Raw genomic sequence first — 25,209 nt, forward strand, 5'->3', positions numbered from 1 at the left:
AGTGGTTCCGAGCATGGCCAAACTCTCTATATACGGCTCTGTCTCAGTCCCTTTCTTTCACTTCTGCTGCACATAAGCATAGCTTCCTCACTCTCCATAGCTCCAGATGTCTTGGTGAAATTTATTAGGCATTCAGATTCCTGCTTGGCAGACCATTTCTTATGTTGTGCCTCACTAATCACCGCTTTCTTCATCTTTGTATCCTTGTCTTTACAGGCACTGCATACTTTTGACAACACTTGATAATCAGGCACAAGTCCTGTATTAGCCTCTATAACAAGACCACATCCTAAGGTTGAGCAGTGCCCCTGTGTATGCATGCACTAAAGAAAAAAAATGCTGTGACTACTATAACAAACACCCCACCTAAATACATACATAGGCCTACCTGTATATATATATATATATATATATATATATATATATATATATATATGACTTTTTATCACATCACCGTGATTCATATACAATCAGTAAGCTACAAACATCCTTTAATATCCAATTCGCTCTACTTCGGAAGTAATATATTTTCATATATGTTACCGGAGGGGAATTTTTTGGTTGATAATAAGTACGCCATCCCGTGGGCTCGAACCAGCGAAGGACAGGAACTCAGGACTACAGTGGACGCATTAACCCAATCGGCCACAAGTGAGGTATAAGTGGATATCGGCTGCCATGTACAAATCACTGATTGTATATGAATCACGGTGATGTGATAAAAAGTCATAATATGGCTGCGTGCGACAAACGCATTACACAGTCAACATGGCAGAGGTGGGTGGATATCGTCTCCAAATACAAACACCTGAGTTTGACGGGTGATTTTTGTACATGGGAGCCGATATCCACTTATACCTCACTTGTGGCGATTGGGTTAATCGTCCACTGTAGTCCTGAGTTCCTGTCCTTCGCTGGTTGAGCCCACGGGACGGCGTACTTATTATCAACTAAAAATTCCCCTTCGGTAACATATATGAAAATATATTACTTCCGAGGTAGAACAATTGGATATTAAAGGACGTTTGTAGCTTACTGATTATATATATATATATATATATATATATATATATATATATATATATATATATATATATATATATATATATATATATTTACATACACGGGTCCCACTTATGACGTTCGAGGTTCGACGCTTTTCAAATATATTCATCAAAAATTATCTCCCGGCTTACAACGCATGTTCCAGGGTTATGACGCGTTGTACGCCGATCTGACGGAAGAAATATGGCTCCAAAACGGCAGAATAATAAAAATTTGGAGGCTTTTTTTTTTTTTATGAAAAACAATAAAAATGCAGTTTACATCGTTTTCAGTACACCCAAAACATTAAAAGTAAGATTTTCTTAGGATTTCTGACGATTTTCGATGATTTTTTGTTTATGACACGGCGTAAAAACGGAACCCCCATCGTAAACCGGGGACTGCCTGTATACTCTATACATGCATGGCATAGTAATTATTAATATCAGCTAATTCTGGAGGTTCGTGCAGATTGACTTATGATAATTCAATACAAAGAGAAATTGAATAACAAACAAGAATTAGCCTAGCCTACATTATACTGTACTCTATATTCACTATTGTATTATACAAACATCAACATAACGAATATGCATCCTTTCCATAGATCTTTTAAAATGTTATGCCTTAATTCACACTATCCAATAATACTGTGCATATTCTTATGTTGCTTTTGTATTATAATTTGCGATCAATGTTTTGGTTTGGGAATTAATTATGCAGTAAGTTTATTTCGCTTTATTTAACTCAGTTTAGGGCGCTTTTCTTGCTTCTAGTTAGCGTAAATGAATCTCTAGATACTCTATTTATATGGGGCAAGGTTATTTGTCGTTATACGAAGTGTTTTAAAGTTGAAATATAACTTAAATACGTCTCGTTGTGAAATTAACTTAGCTATTTTTTTCATTAATAGATGACGGCCGTTTGGGGGCGTTTGTTTTGTGAAAAAAAAAAAAAAAAAATCAAGATTCCGTTCGCTATTTTCATTTGATTTCATCATAATACGAGCTTTACATATTTATCATTTATCAGCGTGAAAATAGCAGTAATGTGTTCTTTCATGCCCAGTAGTTTTGATTAAAGTACCTTCTCTCCAATTTTAATTTCGGTCGAGTTTCATCCATGTTGCCGATGCACGGTAATTTATAGTCATTAGCAGCTTGAACATTTTCTCAGCTTCAGCTACAACTTGCAGCTTAAATTTAGCTGTATATTTCCTTGCCGATCTTTTATCCGTAGCGAATAAGGGTATAATGTAAAAATATATCAGTCCTATTCTACTTAACTTCACTTGTACTATAACTGCGGTAATTGAAATACAAGCAAAACGGCTGTTGTTATCTGCTTTGGTGATAAGCAAAACAACAGTTCTCGTTCAGTTGTTTATGGCTGTATGCATTTACACAAGTATAATGTTACTAACAATACTTTTATCATTCTCTTTTACTTTTTTAACTAGAAGATGGGATAAAGAGATGGAGGAAAAGTAGTTGGTCTATTGTAATTTGGTCTCTCGCTGCCTCATTGTATGCTGCTGCCTGTTCCTGTGTGAAATTTAAACAATTTTTATAAATTTTGTATCGGTGTTAATTGCTTACCCCATTGCAAAATCAAATTATCGTAACTCGAGCATTACCTGAGTATTTTAATAATTTTATCCCAACAAGTGCATTTAGTCATGAAAATAAGATGAAAATACGGTAATTAGTGAATATTTCTCTGAAAAATGCTGTGAATGGGCAGATTTTCAGCGAATGATGTGTACATAATGTTCCATAGAGAAATCCATGACTAGGTGAGTCCGCAAATTGTGAGACTGCGAATATTGGGGGTTTACTGTACTGTGATTTTTTTTTAAAGCAGCAGAACAGGAATAGGTGCTTTATATAATTAGGTAATTTGATGATTCACTTCAAGATAGGAGAAATACTTAAAAGAAATTCAACTTGTGAGGTAATATAGAGTCCTTTTAATTGGTAATACAGTATAAATATGAACCATGCTTATTCATTTCCAAAAAGGATGACAATTTCTGAAGCGCATTAGTGAACAGATAAAAAACGGGGTTTGAACCCGAAGGGAAATGAAAACCCTATTTTTAGTCTGGAAGCCGCGAGAGCCTCATGCAGTTACGTCTGCCTTAGGCAGCCCCGGCTAAATCCCTTATCAGAGAACTTATAGCATGGGGTTGGCACGTATTCATTCCGGTTAACGGAAGCTTGTCACTATTGTGATAGGATATCAGGTCTCGGGGGGGTCTGCACTTTGACCCCCTATCTGCCGCATTGATGAATCAATTTATGGCTAAACATCTCCACTGGTTACACCTTTCCATCTGTGCTTCCATGGCTAGTTCGAATGAATCGGGTCAAAATGCGACTACGCATCTACTGCGCATGCACATGACGCCAACCCAATGTTTTTCTAGCTGCGCTGTGGTGGTTTGTGATAAAATCTTTTCCGTCTTTATTGGAGGGTGGGATTTTTAGATTTAGCATGTCAAAAAACCCTAGCGTGAACTGTTAAACATGCTTGGAAAGTTTATATAAACCTGATTGTTATGAAATTATCGATAGCCCGAACGCTAACGTTAGCGCTAAAGTTAGACAAAACTATAGTTGCATTTGAATCAATTTCAGCAATTTTAGTGTCACAACAAATATTTGCAAAAAATTTAAAGGTATATTGTAATTGCTACCATCCTATTCTTTTGAAAGATATCAATCTTTGGGATTTTAATACAATATGGTACTTAGATAATAGGGGCAGGCATTGTAGTTCATAGAAATGTATTTGATAATGTAGTGTTGATTGGACTGATACATAGGTTGCTATCCAAATTTAACATGTGCTGGAGTATTGTGTGTAGGAATTGAATACAGTATTATTATTTTGAATCAAGTTTTGGGTGGTTCCTTAACCCCAGGGTGCACCATTCCCTGAGAAGTGTACTGAGGAACAGGCACTTATTTATAATTCCATGAGTGTCAAAGAATTAAAGAGCATTAATGTTTCTTCAAAGTTTGTCATGCCTTATTTTTCTAACTCATATTATAATATTTTTTACATCCATAACTACAGTTTTTACAATAACAGATGGCAAAACAAGTCCTTGTTGAAATACTTTGAAGCTAGGTACAGTTTACAAAATCATGATTAGGAATTATTCTGTGCTGATGTACAAAATGCTTCCTTTTAAGATTTATTCTTAGTTTATATAAGTCAAGACTTGAATGTTCTTCATATGCAACTTCTGGCTACTCCATTACTATGAGAAATCTTGCTTTTTACCATGATTTTTTTGTATTTAATATACAGTACAGGCAGTCCTCGGCTATCGGCGATCCGGTTTTATGGCGCTTGTCTGGTGACGAAGATAACCAGATTTTTTACACCGATTCTCGGTTATTGGCACCGATCTCTGGTTATCGGCGCTGATCCCTGGTTATCGGCGCTGATGACCGAGGATCAGGGCTATTATTGCCGATTTTCGGTTATCGGCACGCTGTCAGGAACGGAACCTCACCAATAACCGGGGACTGCCTGTATATGCTTTTTGCTTCCATACTTTTTAAGAATAATGATTATAGACTTGTGGGTTGTCAACTCAAGATACATATAATTTATAAAATACATATACCTATTGAATAACATACATTTTTGAAAGTATATTTGATCATATATATATATATATATATATATATATATATATATATATATATATATATATATATATATATATATTTTTTTTTTTAATATTAGTAAGTGTGGAAAAGTTCAACATATTTATTGGTAGGTACTAATTATTGCAGGATGCAGGTGCAAAACTGAAAGAGAGTTTTAAAGAATTAGAAGAATCTTTGCAGAAAACGAAGGAAGCGTTTGGTTCTTTCCAGACTAAATGTTTCTTTTACCCTGAGCCAGAGTTCAACAAGGCATTCAAGGAATATCTGCAACAGGTATGTAGATCAGTTACATGTATTGCATTGATAGGGTACCATTTAATATAACATAGAGGCAACCTCTGTTATATGATGATAAATATTTTATTACTTAATAGAAAATTTCCATACCCAAAGTCTATGTTTGATCGACTGCTTTTGAAGCCCCCGTCTCCTCCTCCCGAATCCTGTAATGCTGGGTTTATAGTTTGGCTTCTTATGTCTGTACTGATGAAAATTTGTGAGTGGTGTGTGCGTGTCTTTGTCTTGTTTGTGTGTATGTTACCATTGTAAGGTATGTTTTTTATTTACTGCAGATGGAGTACATGTTACAGCACTTATCAGATTTTTCTACACTACAAATTTGCTTATTATAAAAAAGCAATTACTGTATTTATAAATATCTGAAGTAATTGATTTCAATGCTTATCCATTCCATCAATACTGTGGCACCTCATCTCAGTGGACCTCTGATTAGCAAATTTCATTACCTGACAGATGTGCCCAAGTCCGATAAAAATAAGAAAAAATATTTTATACTTATCAGAGTAATCTAGTATGTTATGTTATAGAACATTGGACCGAACCCATCCGAGTGGATGAAGGTCACATGCTTTCTGGACTGAGTATGATAGAGGTATCAAATGGTGAACAAATGCACACTGACACTTCCTTGTTTGAACCTCTGAGCATGCTTCAGTTACTCATTTGTTAGCCGTGTATATGTGTGTGTTTCCACACATGCATCACGTTAGGATAGTCTCTCTCTCTCTCTCTCTCTCTCTCTCTCTCTCTCTCTCTCTCTCTCTCTCTCTCTCTCTCTCTCTCTCTCTCTCTTCATTGTAGTATTATTGGTATTAATGCAATACAATACTGAAATGTACTTGAAGCAGTGCAATAGTGTAATGATTCACAAATTTTTTAGTCTGCATGTGTGTACAGGGTAAACTGACATGTAAGTATTACATTAGAATAAACTATGCATTTAAAATGTGTTTCGTTCTCTCTCTCTCTCTCTCTCTCTCTCTCTCTCTCTCTCTCTCTCTCTCTCTCTCTCTCTCTCTCTCTCTCTCTCTCTCATAAACAATTTGGGTTTATGTATTTTATGTATGTGTAAAACATTTTTATTGTATGGTTTTTGTGTATGGTATTTTACATATCTTGTAAGCAAGCACAAGTAATTACAGATATGTGCACTTGTTTATAGAAGCAGTTCATTTAGCAGATACAGTGGCACCTCAGTTTAACAGACAGACAGGAGGTCTGTCCTTCCCAGTGATGAAATCCATTAATTAATGAAGATTTTACAAATGGCGTACGTGCTTCGAACCTCTGGAGCCAACTTACAAAGCTTATATTAAAGAGCAGTTTCACATAAAGTAATTAAAATCCTATCCTAAGCAGCTTATTGTAAATATTGTTCAATTTAAAATAATAATTTATATACCATTCAATTTCTGAGATGTCTGCAAAATGAATTGCTTCTAAAATATGTAGAAGACAGAACTGTATAGTAGCCTAACAAAAACATAGCTGATGCATTTTACTGTAAAAACAATTATACAGTGGTAGTAATTTGAGGAAATACCAATAATATTACAGTACATGTATTATGATTTTGGCTAGGTACAAGTAATGATTGTCTACAGTATCTGGGCCACCTTGACATGGTGAGCGGGGCCTCATAAGCCCTTGGAATTCATTCCCGGGTTCAATTCCAAGAGTCCTATATATTATTAATTATAATATAATTTAGGTTAAGTTTTGTGGAATTTTCCATTTTTAGTTAAATTTATTTGACCTGATAAATAGGAAAAGGAATGATAGCTGGGATTGGGGTTTATATCAGAAGCTAATAGTAGGAACTGTGGTAAGATCATCAGCTACCTCATAATGTTTGGACCTGAGGGATATCACATTGATTACCCAAGAGAAGAACTATTCTGCAAGGCTGGGCCATGGATTCCAGGGGTGGCCTGGTTCTGGGGATAGGATTTTTGGCATTCTGTCTGGTTTGCCCATAATATGATTAGGGTGGGGATGATTGTATTCTTGTAATACTAGTCCCAACAAGAAAGTTTGGCTTACACTTGAGCCACCCTAGTTGTGTTGTGCCATCCCCCTGTGGGGTAGAGTAAGGAGTAGACATTTGGGAGTCAGCTCTTACTGGTGCCATTGGTAAAAGAATAAACTCCATGAAAGGGTGATGATATCTTTTTTAAAATTGTTAATTTTTCCGTTGTTTTCATTTCAGTCTTTATGAATAATAACAATGAATTGCGTACCCGTGCACTCTTTGATGATACTGTTTTGGCACAGAGGATGACCTCTGCACCCTCCTTGGAGATTGAAAATTCTCCATATGTTGATGACCTTAGGTTGACTGAGATATGATGCCTGTACTCTTGGCATCTATTAAAAGTACAAATCAGTTGGTTACAACAGTAGAACCATTTACTTACCCAAGTACTGAGCCTGAGGAAGGTAAATCTACCTTATATTTAGTCTCTTCCATTAGATATGAGATTTGAAATAATAAATGAGGTATTTAGTTAATACAAATGGAGACATTTAATTAGTAAAAACTCTATATGACTTTTAAATCTGGAAGGTTTGATAACTTTAAGTATAAAGTGGAAATTTCTTAACTTCTTTGAACATTTCAAACCAGAATTGAAAATATTTCGGAAACATTTGAAATAAAAAGGGTATCCTTCTAAACTGAGGGTGTATTATTTAAAAAATAAAAACTGATAATGTGAGTAAACACTTAAAAAAATGTAAACAAAAGTTTTTTTGTTGCATGATTTTGCCATTTTTTACACTTCAAGACCAACGAAAATAGAGATATCATCCAAAGAATCTTAAATATCTCCATAAATAAAAATTGAACGGTGGTGGCCATTATTGTTGGATTTAAATTTTCTGATGAAAAACCTTAAATAAAATAAAACTTTTGAGGTTAGACGTTGGCTCAATTTAGTATCTTTGATGATTGGAGGGTGGAGTTCAAGATACCATTTCATATAAGTAACTTCCAAGTCCAATTACATCCAAAATTCAAACTCTTAGCAGCCTAAATGTTAAAATTTTGACAATCATTTTGAACTGGAAGTGACCAGTCCTGCCCACTAACGGGAATACCAAAGCAAAGACAACCTCAAAATCTTTAAATGTATTAAAAAAATTAGCTCTTTATTATTCGGTTAGATAATCAGATTTGCTGACAGAGATATTTTATTGAAACTTTCAAGCCTACAGTTCTACAGAATCAATTTTATTGTTTTGTTATTAGGATTTGATCAAGTTTATCAATTTATAGTTCTGCAATCAGTTGATTGAGACTATTCTCAAAATGCTAGAAAATATCAGTACATCACCTGCTACCGAACCAATGTTTTGGTTGGCCACGGAGCATTCAATTTGATAACCAGTCCAATATTGATTTTGTGAAAGTGGAGAAATACTTCAGAACAGTTCTTATAATTGATTTCAAAATTTCAACGTTCCTTTGCAGAGGTTTAAAAATTATAAAGAATATAAAAAGAGAAAGATTTATTTAAAAACCAGATTGTTTCTGGAACAAAAACTTTATTGACAGCCCATCCTTCCCTATTAGAGCTAATAGCATTATTTATTAACAATGATCTTTATAATCTTAGATTTCACAATTTTAACAAAATAATGCCTCCACCATGATAATTTTTGCTCTCCAGATACTAACAAACTATATCTTCTCCAATTAATAAATTGAATAACCCGGTTTCTATGAAACTGTATGCTCTGGAACATATCAAAAGTTTGGTACTGACTAATAATCATTTATGCCAATTGCAGGTTCCAGAGCATCAATATCTATCCAGTACTTGACTCCTGCCTGTGAACATTTATCACCCGCTCTGAGACAGTTTTTCAGAACATATAACCTGGCACCAATTCTTCAGTATCAGTCTCCCGCATCCGGGTGCCGTACAGAGAGCATTAGTCAGTGTACAGTTTTTAGTTGAGAGACATTACCTTTGTTTGGATCTGAGTGTTTTAGAGATCTTTGCAATAAACTCTTGAAACTTCAAAAAAATCAAACTATAGGTGAAATTTTACTGCTGAGGGATTCTCACAATAGCATTCAGCCCTGTTATTTTTGCCTCCATGTCAACATTTCCTTTTCCCTCAGGATACAGTTGAGAGAACTGTGTCTGATCTGCAGAAGGGTTTGGCTCAGTTTGTCAAACCCACAGTTATTCCTGTGCTAGGTTTCCGTGTTTTATGCACGTCTTCAGCCTGTGTGTAGGGTTACCATTAGCTTGATTGTCCAAGTGTCCACCACTGTCAAAGAGTCCACAGGGTTGGCAGAAGTCCAAATGGCAAAATGCGGGTCTGACGAGGATCTGCAAGTTTCCTCGGTTGTCAATAACTGCATAGTAATAAAAGAATCTGCACACCCGCAATGCCATCATTTTTCTCTTAGAATAGAAGAGGTTTTCAGGATAAGATGAACCAGACAATCCTGTCATCTACCCTCCTGACAGGGTGTTTGGATGAAGACCTGAGTTATGCAGAAAGTATCCTTCCATGTTCCGCTGGACTCTGGGAGTATCTTAAGTACGTCTAACAGGACAGAGTCATATTTTAAAGGATCTGTGTTCCAAAATATAAACAAAGTCATTTTATTCTAGCATTTGACTTCATGTTCTGGAATGTCATTCTTTACCTGGATGACAAATTTTCACTTTTTAATATTTTAACCTTTGGGTCCTTAAATTTAACATTTTGTGTTAAAATATAGATTGAATTAGGCCAGACCTACAGTAGTGGCTGTCCAAACATTAAACCATTGGAAGGGAAGTGCCTTCATACTACAAACCAAGGCCTAGTTTTCCATTCAAATTCCTAGGATCTGGGTTGGGGAGCCTGCTTGGGGAACCTGGTAGTTTATGGGACACAGCCCTAGAAGAACATAATCTTCTCAGATGGCTGAAACTTTTCAATGTACAAAAAAAAAAAAAAAACCCTATTGCACTCCTGGACTGTGGTATTCTTTCACAAGACCACAGTCCTGAGTATATTCTCATCTCTGTCAGATAGCTGAAAGGTTTGCATAACCTTTTTCTCGACCCTTTCTCACAAGACTGTGGTAATCTTGGTTCAAGACCACAGTCCTGAATATATGGAAAAGATCCAGAGGAATATTCTCTCTCTCTCTATTCTCTCTCTCTCTCTCTCTCTCTCTCTCTCTCTCTCTATTCTTTAAAAATAAAACTGATACCAGTGCAGAGAACTAAACATATCAAATCAAGTTTTCCAGTCACAAAGTTTTTTTGGGGCAACAAATTTGGTATGGCGGATGCACTGAACTGTCAGGTGCATGTCAAGACCACGAAAGTGGACCTTGGATCCCCTTTGGTGGAATCTGTGGAATCTATGGGACAGGTTGGTTATGACCAGCCCATTAACCTTTAAGCCATTGTCTTCATTTCATTGTGGCCTAGAACCTCTTGCTTGGGCAACTGACACCATGCTGCAAGTTAGGTCTAACCTGGACCTTTAACTAAAATAAAAATTCCAACTTGGTCAGGAAGGGCTGAACAATTTTTCATGTTTGATGATTGGAGGGTGGATGATTTAATACCATTCTGGACCATGAATAATTGTTCCTGAACTAAATATGGTTGTTTGTACTCTTCATGACAGCTACAATGTTAAAATCAGACAACCTCACTTCAAAAGATACCACTAAAGGGTGGGTGACCTTTCCGGACAGATTTACAGACTGTCCAGGAGCTTGCCTGGAACAACCTGAACTTTTCAAGACTGACTCAGGAACTGTTGCAAGATGAGGCTTTCTTTCTTATTGGTTAGATAATCAGATTTAAGTAAGCAGTCTTATGATTCGATGGTGCTTTCAACGCCTATAACATCTCATCTCAGTATTTTATTGTTTTGTTATTAGAACTTTGATTTAAGTAGACTATAGACTATAGACAAGCAAGCAGATTCTGCTCAGGGAATCAGTTGATTAACAGGATCCTTTGCACCAAGTAGTGTAGTTATAGAGGGATGAAGAAATTTGTTTTATTTAGCATTTCCCAACGTTTTGTGGAGAGAGACAGATTTGATAAGGAATGTGAGATATTGTTTTGTTGAGTTAGTTTTTTGGCTGTCTCTCTGTCTGTTGGTCTGTCGGGAGTTTTTAGAACATTTTCTTATTACCTTTTTTTGGGAGGTCTGGGAAAGTTGAGGGCAAATATGAAAGTGAATGGGAGTTTGTCTGGCTTTTGTTTTGGCAGTGATGATATTGATGGACATAGTCTTTTTTGACAGCCCAGAATTGTTGGTGGAGGGTTTGTTTGAAATTTTGTTTTGTGGTTTCTTGGCTGTGATTACACCTGGGAGCACCCTTTACCCATCTCCAGCAACCAACATCAGGGTTTTTGTTTTCCTGTTAAAATTCCCTCTTATATTTCTCCCACAGTATCCGGCGCAGCTGGTGTCTGCAGCTGCAGGTGAGATTGGTGGCTGGCACTGGTTGACTAAAAGAAGGATGGAAGAGGAACTAGTGACTCCGAGAGGAGCCCACGTGGTTGAGGGGTGAGAATGAGAATTGAGGAGTCATCAAGATCTGGGGGAATGCCAGTGCGAAAGAAGAAATGACTCCTGGGAGATGAACATTTAGAAGAGAGAATCTGAAGACAGATGGATTTGGAGGAATGATGATAAAACCTGGAAGAAATTCTTCAGTATCAGTTTCTGGAGAAGGGGCTGTTGGAGGCAGGTTCAGAGAGCATTGAAGGGTCAGTGTACAGTTTTTAGTTGAGAGACATTAATTTGTTTGGATCTGAAAGTGTTTTGGGATCTTTGCTCTTTACTTTGAAACTTCAAAAGAATGAAAACTAGGGTGCTCTTTTACTGCTGAGGATTCTCACAAGAAGGAAATTCAGCCCTGTTATTTTTGCCTCCATGTCAAATTTCCTTTTCCCTCAGGATACAGTTGAGGCAGAACTGATGTCTGATCTGGATGGAGGTTTGGATAAAAGTTTGTCAAACACAGTTATGTAATGAGTAAGATGAATGTTTGCAGAAGTGGTTTTTGTCTTCAGCCTGTGGTATGAAAGGACGAGTCCGCTTGATTGTCCAAGTGTCCAGAGTGACTGTCAAAGAGTCCACAGGGTTGTATGCAGGGAGGTCCACGTGGTGGTATAATTGGTCGGGAAGTAGGGATCTGCATGATTTCTTTAGGGTTGTCTGAAAGGTTTTGACTGCATAGTATGGGGAAAGTAAGAGAGTCTGCACAGCCCACAATGTATTTGACTTTTTCTCTTAGAATGTAAGGGTTATTATGAGTGTGGGGGATGTTCAGGATGAGAGATGAACCAGACAAGTCCTGTCATCCACCCTCCGAGTGGTGTTTGGATGAAGACCTGAGTTATGGCAAGAAAGTATCCTTCCATGTTCTAGGCTGGACTCTGGGAAGTATCTTGGGGATCCGTCTGGCAGGACAGAGTCCTTAGTGCGAGGATCTGTGTTAGGGCCTCCAGATGGGTTAGAGAATTTGAGTCCTTACTCCGGAAGGATTTGACTTCATGTTCTGGAATGTCAGGTTTACCTGGATGACTGAATTTTGAAATTACCTAGAAGGAAAGTGTGAAGGGTTTTAAACAGAGCAGGGTCAGGGAAATGCAGCTGGACAGATTTTGTGTTTTTGTGTTTTAGGATAGCAATTGCCAGACCCACAGTAGTGGCTGTCCAAACATTAAACCATTGGAAGGTAAGTGCCTTCATACCACAAACCAAGGCCTAGTTTTCCATTCAAATTCCTAGGATCTGGGGGGAAGGTCGATGAGCCTGCTTGGGAACCTGGTAGTTTTATGGGACACAGCCATACAAAGAACATAATCTTTCAGATAGCTGAAAGCTTTTCACTTACAACTTCACGAAAGATAGGGGTTAAATTGACCCTATTGCACTCCTGGACTGTGGTATTCTTGTCACAAGACCTGTGGTAAGAACAGTCCTAAGTATATTCTCATCTCTGTCAGATAGCTGAAAGCTTTGAATGGAAGGGCATGTTCAATGCTGTGTAGACCCTTTCTCACACCTAGACTGAGTGTAATCTTGCTTCAAGACCACAGTCCTCCAATGCATATGGAAAAGATGGAAGCAAGGCTCGTGAGGGGTTCTTGCATGAGGGAGGCTTTCTGGAAAGACTCTCTCTCTCTCTCTCTTGTTTTCCCACCAGTCAGAAAGAGAAAGGGAACAATGGGCATATCAAATCAAGTTTTCCAGTCACTCGACTTTTGAAATGAATGATAAATTTGATGAATGGGATGGTATGGATACTGAACTGTCATATGCGGGTTTCCTATCCTGATTTGACTGAAGTGGACCTTGGATCCCCTGGTGTGGCGGAATCTGTGGAATCTATGGGACAGGTTGGTTAAGGACCAGTTTGCCACCTCAAGGAGCCATTGTCTTCATTTCATTGTCCAATCCTAGAACCTCTTGCTTGGGCAACTGACACCATGCTGCAAGTTAGGTCTAACCTGGACCTTTAACTCCCTTCTGCATTCCAACTTGGTCAAGGAAGGGCTGAACAAGTTTTCATGTTCATAGAGGACTGCTAGTGAGCACTTTTAACCCAATTCTGGACCATGAATATTGTTGGTTGGGAAATGCTAAATATGGTTGGAGAAATCTTCATGGATGAAGAACAATCCATTTAGCATTTCAGACAACCTCACTGAGAAAAGATACCACTAAAGGGTGGAGTGGACTCTTTCTTGGACAGTTTTACAGACTGTCCTCTGTCTGCCTGGAAGAAGTGAACTTTTTGGGACTGTCTTGGGCAGTTGAGACTGTTGCAAGATGAGGACAGGAGTCTTCTGGCTTTTGTTTTGGTACTCCAGTTTGATGGTGCATGTGCAGTCTTTTTTTCGATCGTTGTTGGTGGAGGGTTTGTTTAACATCTCATCTTGTGGTTTCTCTTTGGCTGATGCAGAACTCCTGGACTCTTTAGACTATCTCCAGACAAGCAAGCAGATTCTGGTCAGGGAGTGTTGTTTTGTTTGAACAGGTTAAAATTCACCTCCCTTGAGTGACTGTTGGACATCCCTGGCTCTGGGAGAGTGAGCGAAATGTCTAGTTGGAGCTTTCAGGTTTTACTTAAAAAAAAAAGGGGGGGAGCTTTTTAATCAGAGGCCCATCCATACCTAGAGTGTCCAGACAAGATCCTGTCTCTCCCTTGGTCTGTGAATCCATTGTCCTTCATCTCCAATGAACATCTGTTTTTGAGATATGATCTCAGATTCAGGAGAACAATTTGCCTACCTGCTAAAGGAAAGCTAAGACACCAGAGTTGCCTCTACCTCACTAGCTTTCAGGCTCAATATGTCACTCACTGCCGTTTGGCAATCAGCCAAATAGTTCTTCACTTCTAAAGTTTCCTTGAAGTCAAAACAGTGTTTGAAAATTTTGCAGTACCTGGGACCATTACAGTATTAGTAATTGGCATGGCACTGAGGGAGGAAGCAGAGGATTTTCTCCCATCTCTTCACCTTGTAGTAAGGTGCAGAATTTTTTGGGGGGAGCCAGGGGTTACAATGTACCTGGAGCAACCACCACTCTCAGTGGTTGGGTAGGTGTTTTATTTGTAGGTGACAAAGTTGTCTGGTGGTTTTTATTTTTTGGTAGTGCACCCAGGGCAAGGGCACTTAATGATGCTTTGCCAGCCAACGGAATACTCCTTGGGTGCAAAACTACCACTTAAGTAGAGGCAATCTTCGGCTATACTGCCGCACCACTACAAGTTAAGATGGCCATCAACCAGAGGCAGTATTCTCCTGCAATGCTCACATAACTGATAAGGAAATGACAAGTATTGTTTTCCAATAGTAGCAGCTTTTTTCTGTTTCAAATTCAGTACTTATCTTAATGTTTTGGAATGGAATACTTTATGTCCGTGTATCCCACCTCCTGTCAGTGTGGGAATCAGCTATGTAATTACTTGGTAAGTTACTTACATGAAAATGTTATTTTCATTCATAATAAAATTAAGTTTCACATATACTTACCAAGTAATTACAGAGTCGGAGCCTACCCTCCTCCCCTCCGATGAACGTAAGGGCAGAAACAGAATGAGGTTGTCAGTGATTCTAGAATTACACACTTTGGTCAAAACAGTTTTTTGATCCATGCCGAATTGGTGGAACAGGCAGCCGTGATATCCAACCAGAGGATTACTTCAGTAAGTAAGATCAAAGAAGTCAAGTCGGACTACGATTTAGCTATGCAGAAGGTGTCATCTTCTACCAAGATTTGTGTGAATTTTCAGAGGAGGAAATCTTGATACATGTCCTCCTAACATTATTTAAAGTACTTAGGTCTTCCATGATTATTTTTACATCTCATGTAAGTAACTTACCAAGTAATTACATAGCTATAGTTTCAACTCGTGCAGCAGCTTAAATTTTGAAATTCACGGTAGCACTTCTATTGTTTTCATGTAGGTGACTAGCCCCGCCCACTTTTGGGGAAGAATAGGTACAATAAAGCTGAAGAGCTCAATTCGTTTCTGGCGGTTAATGACTGAACATCAGTTATATGAGCAGCAACTTTGAATTCTGATTGCCGTATGGTTGTATATTTCTCCAGGATTGGTGAAGTATTCTTGCTTTTGGTGGCCTTCGTGCTATTTAGAGATAGTTTAGGGTTTTTAAGACCTTTTTTTTCACTGATTTAAGACATTATTCCACTGAATATGTTGGACTCTAGTGCATTTAGTATTCATTATTGTAGTGAAGGCTGCAAGACAAGACTGACGAGTATGCCCTCTTACGATTCCCGTACCACCTGTAATAATTGTAGGGGACAGGTATGCACGATTGATTTGACTTATAACGAATGCAGGGACTGGGATGAGAGAAAGTGGAAGGTTTTTAAGGCTCATTTGGACAAAATTGAAAGAGACAGGAAAAGAAAGGTGGTTGCTAGAGCCAAAAATAAATCTTTACCTAGTGTAGAGTCTACACCTAAGTCTGGTGTAGCCGATTTGCCTGTTATTTCTTTTCCTGTAACTGTTTTTTCTCCCATCACCAGCCCTCTGGCTGTACCACCAACTCCTTTACCTGGCTCCCATGCTTCCGACCCCAGTCCCATTGCCAGTCTCGAAGCCAGATTTGACCAGAAATTTGGTCTTATTGTTAATACTGTGGCCCATTTAGGGGCATCCATTAAGGTCCTGATGGACAAAGTGAGTGACAAAAGTGACAGTGCAGTGTTAGTGGGAGAGGTGGCTACTTGTCCGGCTGATGCTCCTAGACGAAGGTCCCCTTCAGACTCCCCTAATCTTGGGAGGAGGCATACTGGAAGTCCAAGGGATGTCGGTGGGGTTTGCCCATGGGTAGTCGCCCCCTCAGTCACCCCCACAGTCACGCCTGTTGTCCAGTCCCAGGCGTCAACGGACAGCCGTTGGAAAGGCGTCCAGGTGGGTGTGCATCAGTTATCCTCTGGTTCTACTGATTCCAGTCTGGACAAGAGGCACCGGGGGCGTTTTGAAGAGGCGCGTAGTTGATGCTTATCACTCTTCTCCGCTTCCTGTAAGTGGCTCAAGGAACCTGGGCATAACCCCGCAGCCTTCATGCAGCTACTGGAACAGTCCTGAACACTTTTCTGTAGAGGACCTAGCTGAAGAGTGCCCATCTAGTGCCAACTCAGTGACATCTTGGGCCTTTTACAGAAAGCACCTTCAGTAACTAAGGCTCCTTCTGACTTGTCTCCTTCACTGACTCCGTCGGATGATGAAGTTCTTGATCAGGAACCTTCTCCCACAGCCTACGCAGCTTTCCTTAGATATTTTTTTGGTGAGCTTTCCAACTTTTTTCACTCCAGCTGTTCCAGCTTTTCCTGCATCGACCTTCATGATGAGGAACCAGCCTGACGATAGATCCAGACTTCCCAAGATGGTTCTTTTCTCCTCTTCAAGGAAAGCGTTAGATGAGATTGGAGTTTGGCTCTCAGAGAAGAGGGAACTAGGCAAGGCAGTTTTTTGTTCTCCCTCTCGTCTATCCCGTAGGAGGTACCTCTCTTAGGCCACTGGAGAAGCTCCTTCTTTGGGAGTCACTGCCTCCTCTCAGGGGAACTTCTCCGGCCTCATTGATTCGTCTTGCAGATCACCCTTCTCATCAACGAAGATTATGTTCTCGTCAACGGAACTCAATCATCTGGTCAAGAATATTTTTAAAGTTTTGAAGTTTTTAGTTTTATATAAGTAACTTACCAAGTAATTACATAATTATGTTATTTTACTAGTACAGCAGCTAAAATTTGAAATTTGCAATAGTGATTCTTTTGTTTTGGTATAGGTAACTAACCCTGCCCACTTTCAGGAAAGAGAGGAACAACTCTGCAAAGAGCCTCAATTTGTTTCTGCCGACTTACGAAGAAGGTTGTGAGCTTTCAGCTAATTTTGGAATCCGTTTGCTTTACTGGTTGTTGGTTTGAGACAAATTGGGGAAGTATATTTTCCTTTTGATAGTCTTTGGCAATTTAGTTCAGTGATAGGTTTTCTTACAAGGCTGAAGTTTTCACGATTTTTACTTCATTCGTTGTTGATACTTTTTTTTTTTTTTCACCAATATTAAGACTTTTGTTAGTCAACTTGTTCTTTGACCATGTGTCTGACGCAAGTACATCTAGTACTTGGTATTGCAGCAGAGGCTGCAATACGTGATTGACTTCAGCAAAGTATGATTCACATACCATTTGCACAAATTGCAGAGGTCAAGTCTGTTTTTATAGAATTATCCCATGCTGAATGTGTAGACTGGGATCAAAACAACAGAAAGTCTTAAGTTCCCATCTATCCAAATTAGAGAGGGACAGAAAGAGAAAAGCAACAGTTAGGAATGGTAATAAGACTACATTTAGTCAGGAATCTGCTAGGTCTTCTAGTAGCATTGATGTTCCTATGCATCTGTTCCTTTAATGTCCCTGATTCCCAGTTCTCCAGCTATACCACCTGATCCTTCCCACCCCAAACCCATTGCCAACCTCAAGTCAAGATTTGATCAGAAGTTTGAGTTGATCTTGGAGTCTGTGGCCCAATTAGGGACTTTGGTTCAACCCCTTATGGACCAAGTGAGTACTAATAGTGCTAGTGAAGTGTTGGTGGAGTAGCTGGCTGCCTGTCCCACTGATTATCTTAAGCAAAGGTACCTGGCACACTCCCCTGACCCTGGGAGAAGCCATACCAGAGACCCAAGGGTCGTTGGGGTCTGCCTACAGGTAGTCAGCCCCTCAGTCGCACCTGAAGTCAAGTTCCAGGGCACGACAGACAGCCAGTGGAAAGGTCTCTTTTCAGAAGTGCACTGTCTTTCCTCAAGTTCAGAGGTGTCTAGTCCTGAACAGAGGCACCAATGGAATTTCAGTGATGAGTCAAGGCCATTGAAAAGGTCTGCAGTGGATGTAGCCCACATCCCTCAGGTACCTTGCAAGAAAGTCAGGGATTCTGAGCCTTCCTGCAGTTTTAGGGACAGCCCAGAGTGTTTCTTCCCAGTGCATTCAGATGTGGAGCATCAAATTTTGGCACCAAAACGCTCGTCTTCTGCCCACAGACAGAAGCGCCTAGTAGTGCCCGTACATATGGAGACCCCTGACCGCCTAGTAGCCTCCTATTGCCCACTCTCCTCTTCTAAGCGCTCAGTGCCAGCTACAGCTTTTGCGTCACCAGTTTTCTTGCTTCAGACTCCCACTCCTTCAGTTGTGGTTCTATCATTGGCTCCCATCCAGCAGCGACTGGATGACATCCTCGGCTTTTTGAAGAAGCCTCCACCTGCCGCCAAGTCTGTCACCAGTTTTGTCTGTTGAGGAGTTGAATAAGGATTTAGATGAAGATTCTTTTCCTTCTGCATATATAGCTCTTCTACGTTTCCTGCTTCATAGTTTTCCTGTTTTTTTCTCGCCAACGGCTCCATCCTCACCTGTGTCCATGTTACAGATGACCAGTCAACCTGTTGAGTCTTCCAGGTTGCTCAAAATGGTGCTCTCTACTTCTGCAAGGAAGGCGCTGAGCTAAATAGAGAATTGGCTCTCAGTCAAGAGGGAGCAAGGGAAGGTTTCCTTCAGTTACCCCTCTTCGTGGCTGTCACACAGAAGATATTCTTCTTATGCCACCGGAGAAGCTGCTTCCTAGGGTGCTGCTGCCTCTTCCCTGGGGTACTTCTCTGGGCTCATCGACTCCTGGCATAGATCAGCCTTTTTGTCAGCCAAAGTACAGACAGTCCCCGGTTAACGGTGATCCAGTTTTATGGCGCTTGTCTAGCTATGAAAATCTCCGATTTCTGCTTATTGGCGCCAGTAATTGGGTATTGGCTCTGATAACTGAAAATTGGCGCTTTTCGGTGCCGATAAGCCCTGAAAATCGCCGATTTTCGTTTATCATCACACCATCAGAATGGAACCCCACGCCAAGCTGATATTGATCATTTGCTTAGGAATCTGTTCAAGGTTTTTGAAGTAGTCAGTTTTTTGGATTGGTTGATGGGTGCCCTTGTATGGAAGATCTAGGACTGTCCATCTTTGCCTGCGGACTTCACCTTGGATTTTCTTGATGTCCTTTCTTGCACTGATAAAGGCATCAGAGATGGGTCTCAGGAGTTGGCCTTTATATGTTAGTTTTGGAAGTTTAATCATTATTATTTTATCTTTATTTTCTGCATTAGTGAAATGGTATGGGAGTTACGAAATGTATAAAAAGCACGTTTAATTTTATAAGATGTTTTTATAGCAAAACATTCTTTGTTTAAAAGTATCTATTCGTGTTGTGACGTCATAGGACGACAAATGGAGGGAGGGAGCAAAATGTATACAAATGCAGGCAGGAATGTTATGACGTCATAGGATGACAGATGGCGGGAGGGAGCAAAATGTATACAAATGCAGGCAGGAATGTTGTGACGTCATAGGATGACAAATGGCGGGAGGGAGCAAAATGTATACAAATGCAGGCAGGAATGTTGAAAAGACTGTGGTGTGGTAGAAAGAGCTCCCTGATGGTTAGGTTGTCAATTTTGGGTTGTAAGTCTGTTTTATGGTTTTTTGTAGTCGTAAGCTGGATTATAGAAGAACAACGTGAACAGGTGGGTGGATTGCATAATTGTAGCATTTTTGGACGGGTTAGGCTAGAAAAACTTTCAAGTGGTAGCAGAGCGTGGTAGGTTATAAATGGACGGGTCTGATGGTAAACTTTGGGAGATGAAATGGAGAAGAGACTGTCCGAGATTTAGTGGGTCACAGGGCGATTATAAAGGATGGAGAGAAGTTGAAGATTGGCTTATGGTGTGTGGAGAAGTGAAATATCCAGGGATAGATATAAGATTGAGCTTAAAAGGAAAAGCTTGAGAAGTAACAGAAGGAATAGAAATGAACTTAAGGATAAAGAGGGTTTAAAGATAATCCTGTCCAAACTAGATGCAGTTTATCTAAAAGATACACTAATGGAAAATTACAGTAAAATGAAAAACTATTTTAAAATAGAAAGAAAATCTAGTGAAAAGAGAGATTTTATAATTAATTATGAAAAGGCAGAGTCAGAGTGTAGTAGAGCAATAGGGAAAAGCATGCTGGAAGGGGAAGCAAAATGTTTTCATGTACTAGAACAAGCGAATCTCACAGAAAATAAAAAACAAATGGTATTAGCGGCTTGTGGTCAAGGAAAGTTGGAATATAAAAGTGTCACAGACAATGAAAAGAGTATTTGAGGGATTAGGGAGTAAAGAGGAGGGGGAATGGTTGGGATCAGAAGGCTATGCGAATTTCAGGAGAGGAAGGGAAAAAGGGAATCGAGGTTGAGGTGGAAGAAAACTTATAAATAGAGAGGGGAAAGTAACACTGTGTGCAATATGCAAATCGTAATGGCATTGGGCTAAAGATTATCCTCAGAATTTTCAAAATTAGAAGAAATCAGAAACTGGACAAGAAGAAAAAGTTTATATAGAAGTTAGTAAAATAGAGGAGGAGTCATGGGAAGAGGTTGAAGCAGTTTTAGAGACAGGATGTAAATCAACATTTTATATAAGCAACTTACCAAGTAATTACAAAGCTGTAGTTTCCACTGTGAACAGTAGTTTAGATTCAAAATTCGTTGGTAGCACTTTGATAGTTTGTGTAGGCGGTCAGCCTGCCCCACTCACGGGAATATTAGGAATGACTCGGCAGACAATCGCCATTCGTTTCGTGCCGTTCGTGGTGTCAACACCTGCTCTGGCGGCAGCTTTTTCATTATTTTTCTGGTTATATAACCAGATTTCAGTAGAGAATACTGTACCTTAATCAACCTTCAGAACGCACATATTGTAGCCTTCAAGCTGAAATCTTTCGGGATGAGTTTTTTCTTATTTTGTTTTTTATTTTACATTGATTCAGTCATCTACAAGCGCCAGTAAAGTCACCATTTGCATTTATGGTTTGGTTACTGGTCAGGCTACTGGCGAGCTGCCGCCGATAATAGTTTTGCCTTGAAAGTAATCTTGGATGTTACGGCACTCCATTATAAACTTTTACAATTAAGATTTGTTTACTGAGCATTAGGCCGCTGCCAAGCCGCCGATAATAGTTTTGCCTTACATTCCATTACAGAAATAAATAGTATGTTATGCCTTTTCATTAGGCCATTAACTTTTGCAAATTATGATTTATTTACCGAGCATTAGGCTGCTGGCGAGCATTCGATAATGGTTTTGTCTTAAAAGTAATTCTCGGATGTTACATTCCATCATAGAAATAATTTGTACGTTACACCTTTTCATTAGGCCATAACTTTGCAAATTATTATTTGTTTACAAAACATTAGGCTGCTGGCGAGCTGCCAATAATAGTTTTGTCTTAAAAGTAATTCTCGGATGTTACATTCCGTCATAAAAATAGATTGTTTTATGTTATGCCTTTTCAATAGGTCATAACTTTTACAAATTATGATTTGTTTACCCAACATTAGGCTGCTGGCGAGCCGCCAATAATAGTTTTGCCTTGAAAGTAATTCTTGGATGTTACGACATTCCATTATAGAAGTAAAATGTTGTATGTTATGCCGTTTTATTAGGTCTTAACTTTTGCAACTTATGATTTGTTTATCAACCATAGGCTTCTGTCGAGATGCAGATAACAAGTTTGCCTTAAAAGTAAATTGTTATATGTTTCGTTTTTCCATTAGGCCATAACTTTTGCAATTTATTATTTGCTTACTGGGCATTAGGCATCGCGCAAGCCACCGATAATTGCCTTGAAAATAATTCTTGGGTGTCATATTTCATTAGACCTGTAACTTTTACAGTTATTTATTTACTTGACCTATGCTTGTAAGCCGCCGGTAAATAATATTTTAACAATCTTCACACCGTCCCTTGCAGAAGAACTGAAAGTGTTAAGGCAGAAAGTAGTAATGAGAGAAAGGTATGATACAGAGATTTCATCTTGACTCCAGCTCAAGCTCTATGAGCACTCAGAAGCACCCACAGCTCCCAAGCTACACACTGGCATGCGCTCAGCACCAACGGACCACCTGGCACCAATTCTCTCTTTCTACTAGCCTTCCTTGTCCACTTGCTCCTGCACCTGGCTCCCTTGCTTCCTTCCCATACTTTTGCCAGTCTTGTGTCTTGGTTAACAGATGTTAACCTTGTAATAGTGAAGTGTAGTGCAGTGGAGGAGGTGCCTATTTGTCTCACTGACACTCCTAGACAAAGGTCACTGTCAGACTCCCATGCACCAGGGAGGAGGCATACTGGAAGTCTAGGGGAGGTTGGTGGGGTTTACACACAGGTAGGTGCCCCCTCAGTCAAGCCTGTTGCCAGTCCCAGGTATTGGCAGACAGCCACTGGAAAGGCATCTCACTGGATGTGTAGTGAAGAAGATGACTGTCCAGCCCCTTGGATCTCTTAAACCCAGTCCAAGGAGGTTTGCCCCTTGATAGTTGCCCTCAGTCAAGCCTGTTGTCCTCAGGTCTCAATGGACAGCCATTGAAAAGGCACCTACAGGGATGTGCTTTCCTTGCCTCTAATTTTCTGGATCCCAGTGTGGAGAGTTACGGATCCCAGTGTAGACTAGTGGTGCTGATGGCGCTTTTCAGGTTTATCTTGGCTATTGAAGAGGCATATCTCCCAGTTGTAGTGCGCCAGTAATTGACGCCAACGCTCTTCCAATCTAGACAATGTCAGTTCCGAGAATGCAAGTTAGTGAACGGTGGTGTCTGAGTGTCCGGTGTTCAAGTGCACAGTGGCCGAGCTCCCAATGTTCAACGCCCAGATTTGTGCATCCACCTGCGCCCAAGGTCCACTTATGTCCGCTCGTCCACCTGTCCATTTGACGCCACGCTGTCAGTCATCAAACAACATACTCAGGACGACAGGTACCACTTCAGTTTGCTACATCGGTTTTGTCCATACCTATGTTCCTTTGTTTGAGCCCATTCAGCACCAACTTAGTAATTTTTGGGGCCTGTTACACCATTCACTGAGCATCTAGTGCCCGAGTGTCCAGTGTCAGAGCACCCAGTACCAGAGGCTTGGCCCTCTTTTAGTTCTCGGCGCCAGCTTTTTTCCTGAGAACACACTGTTGTTTTATCTTGAGCGCCAGTCTGTGTCTGCCAGGCACCAATTCTTTTCCAAGCAGGAGCTCTGGCTAAGAAGACACACACTCCCAAGTGTTTACCAGGAGTCATTGGCTCAGATTGTTTCAGTGTCCTGTTACATGCAGACACAGACAGCTTTAGTTTTTAGAATTTCTGCTCTCATCTCTTTATTCTTTTAAAGGAGATCTCTGTTGTTCTCTTACACTGTGAGGAATCACAGTCACAACAGACCATTGCTTCCAAACGACGCTGTGCCTACACCAGTTTCGGAGCACTCGACACTATTTTCTGGTACAGTGGACCCCCCGTATTTGTGTGCTCAAGGTTCGCGGACTTACCCACTCGCGGGTTTTTCTATGGAACCTATCTAAAAAAAAATTTCGCGGGAAACTCCATATTCGCGGATGCAGATTTTTTTTGTCTTTTTCGTATAGCAATAGTATTCTGTATTTTCATATTTATTGTATAATAACATTAAAAAATCATGTAAATCAATAATAATACTGTACTACAATACTGTACATATAATAGTAATAGAAATTAAATTAAATGATAATATTATGCATATGGCAATAGTATTCTGTATTTTCATATTTATTGTATAATAACATTAAAAATCATGTAAATCAATAATAATACTGTACTACAGTACTGTACATATAATAGCAATAGAAATTAACCCTTTAACGCTTGAAGCCCTATTTACAAAAACGTCTCCCGTATGCGGCGGCGGCGGTGAGTTAGCTACTAAAGCGGAAAAAAATTTTTTCAAAAATCACAGTATGCTTAGTTTTTAAGATTAAGAGTTCATTTTTGGCTCATTTTTTTTTGTCATTGCCTGAAGTTTAGTATGCAACACCATCAGAAATGAAAAAAATATCATTATCATATATAAATATTGGAATATATGACAAAAAAAAAAAAAAAAAAAACTTGTATATAATTGTATACAAATCGCGCTGTAAGCAAAAACGGTTAAAGCTAATTACTTAATTTTTTTAGTTGTATTGTACACTAAATTATGATTATTCTGCCGATGATTTTGGTATATAACAAATTTTAAAACGATCAAAGCAACACAGAGAAAATATTATCACAAAATGATGCATGAATTAAAGCTAATTACTTAATTTTTTTAGTTGTATTGTACTAAATTGCGATGATTTTGGTATATAACAAATTTTAAAACGATCAAAGCAACACAGAAAATATTATCACAAAATGATGTATAAGGACGTAATTTTTTTTTTTTTTTTTTTTTTTTTTTTTTTTTTTTTTTTTTCCTCCAAAAATTCACCATAAATCGAAATATTGTGCTAGAGACTTCCAGTTTGTTGAAAAATGAAGCTAATTGATTGAATATTACTAGACTGTAAGTGTTTTAGCTTACAATTGCAGTTTTTCACCATTTCGGTCGAGTTATAGTTGACCGAAAGTTGAATTTTTTCTATTTATCGTGATTTATATGAAAATATTTCAAAACTGATAAAGGCTACAACCATGAGTTATTTTCTGTCGTATTGTACATGAAATTGCGCACATTTTCATATATAAAACTTTATGTAACGAATAATATAAAACGGTGCAAATATTACGACAACGAGA

The 25,209-nt window shown here is 39.1% G+C and overlaps 1 protein-coding gene across 3 annotated transcripts in view; it reads left to right on the forward strand.

Annotated features, from left to right (window-relative positions):
* The window catches only part of LOC136847456 (histone-lysine N-methyltransferase SUV39H1-like), a 933,410-nt gene that overhangs the window by 644,143 nt on the left and 264,058 nt on the right, over positions 1-25,209 (forward strand). For 2 of the 3 annotated variants that reach the window (XM_067119163.1, XM_067119164.1), the window contains one exon: positions 4,857-5,003. The exons of the other annotated variant lie outside the window; for it this stretch is intronic. In XM_067119163.1, coding sequence (XP_066975264.1) covers positions 4,857-5,003 — 147 coding nt within the window. The remainder of the gene's footprint in view (positions 1-4,856; positions 5,004-25,209) is intronic. 3 annotated transcript variants of the gene reach the window in all.

Source organism: Macrobrachium rosenbergii, chromosome 16 (assembly GCF_040412425.1).
Source record: "Macrobrachium rosenbergii isolate ZJJX-2024 chromosome 16, ASM4041242v1, whole genome shotgun sequence".
NCBI lineage: Eukaryota > Metazoa > Arthropoda > Malacostraca > Decapoda > Palaemonidae > Macrobrachium > Macrobrachium rosenbergii.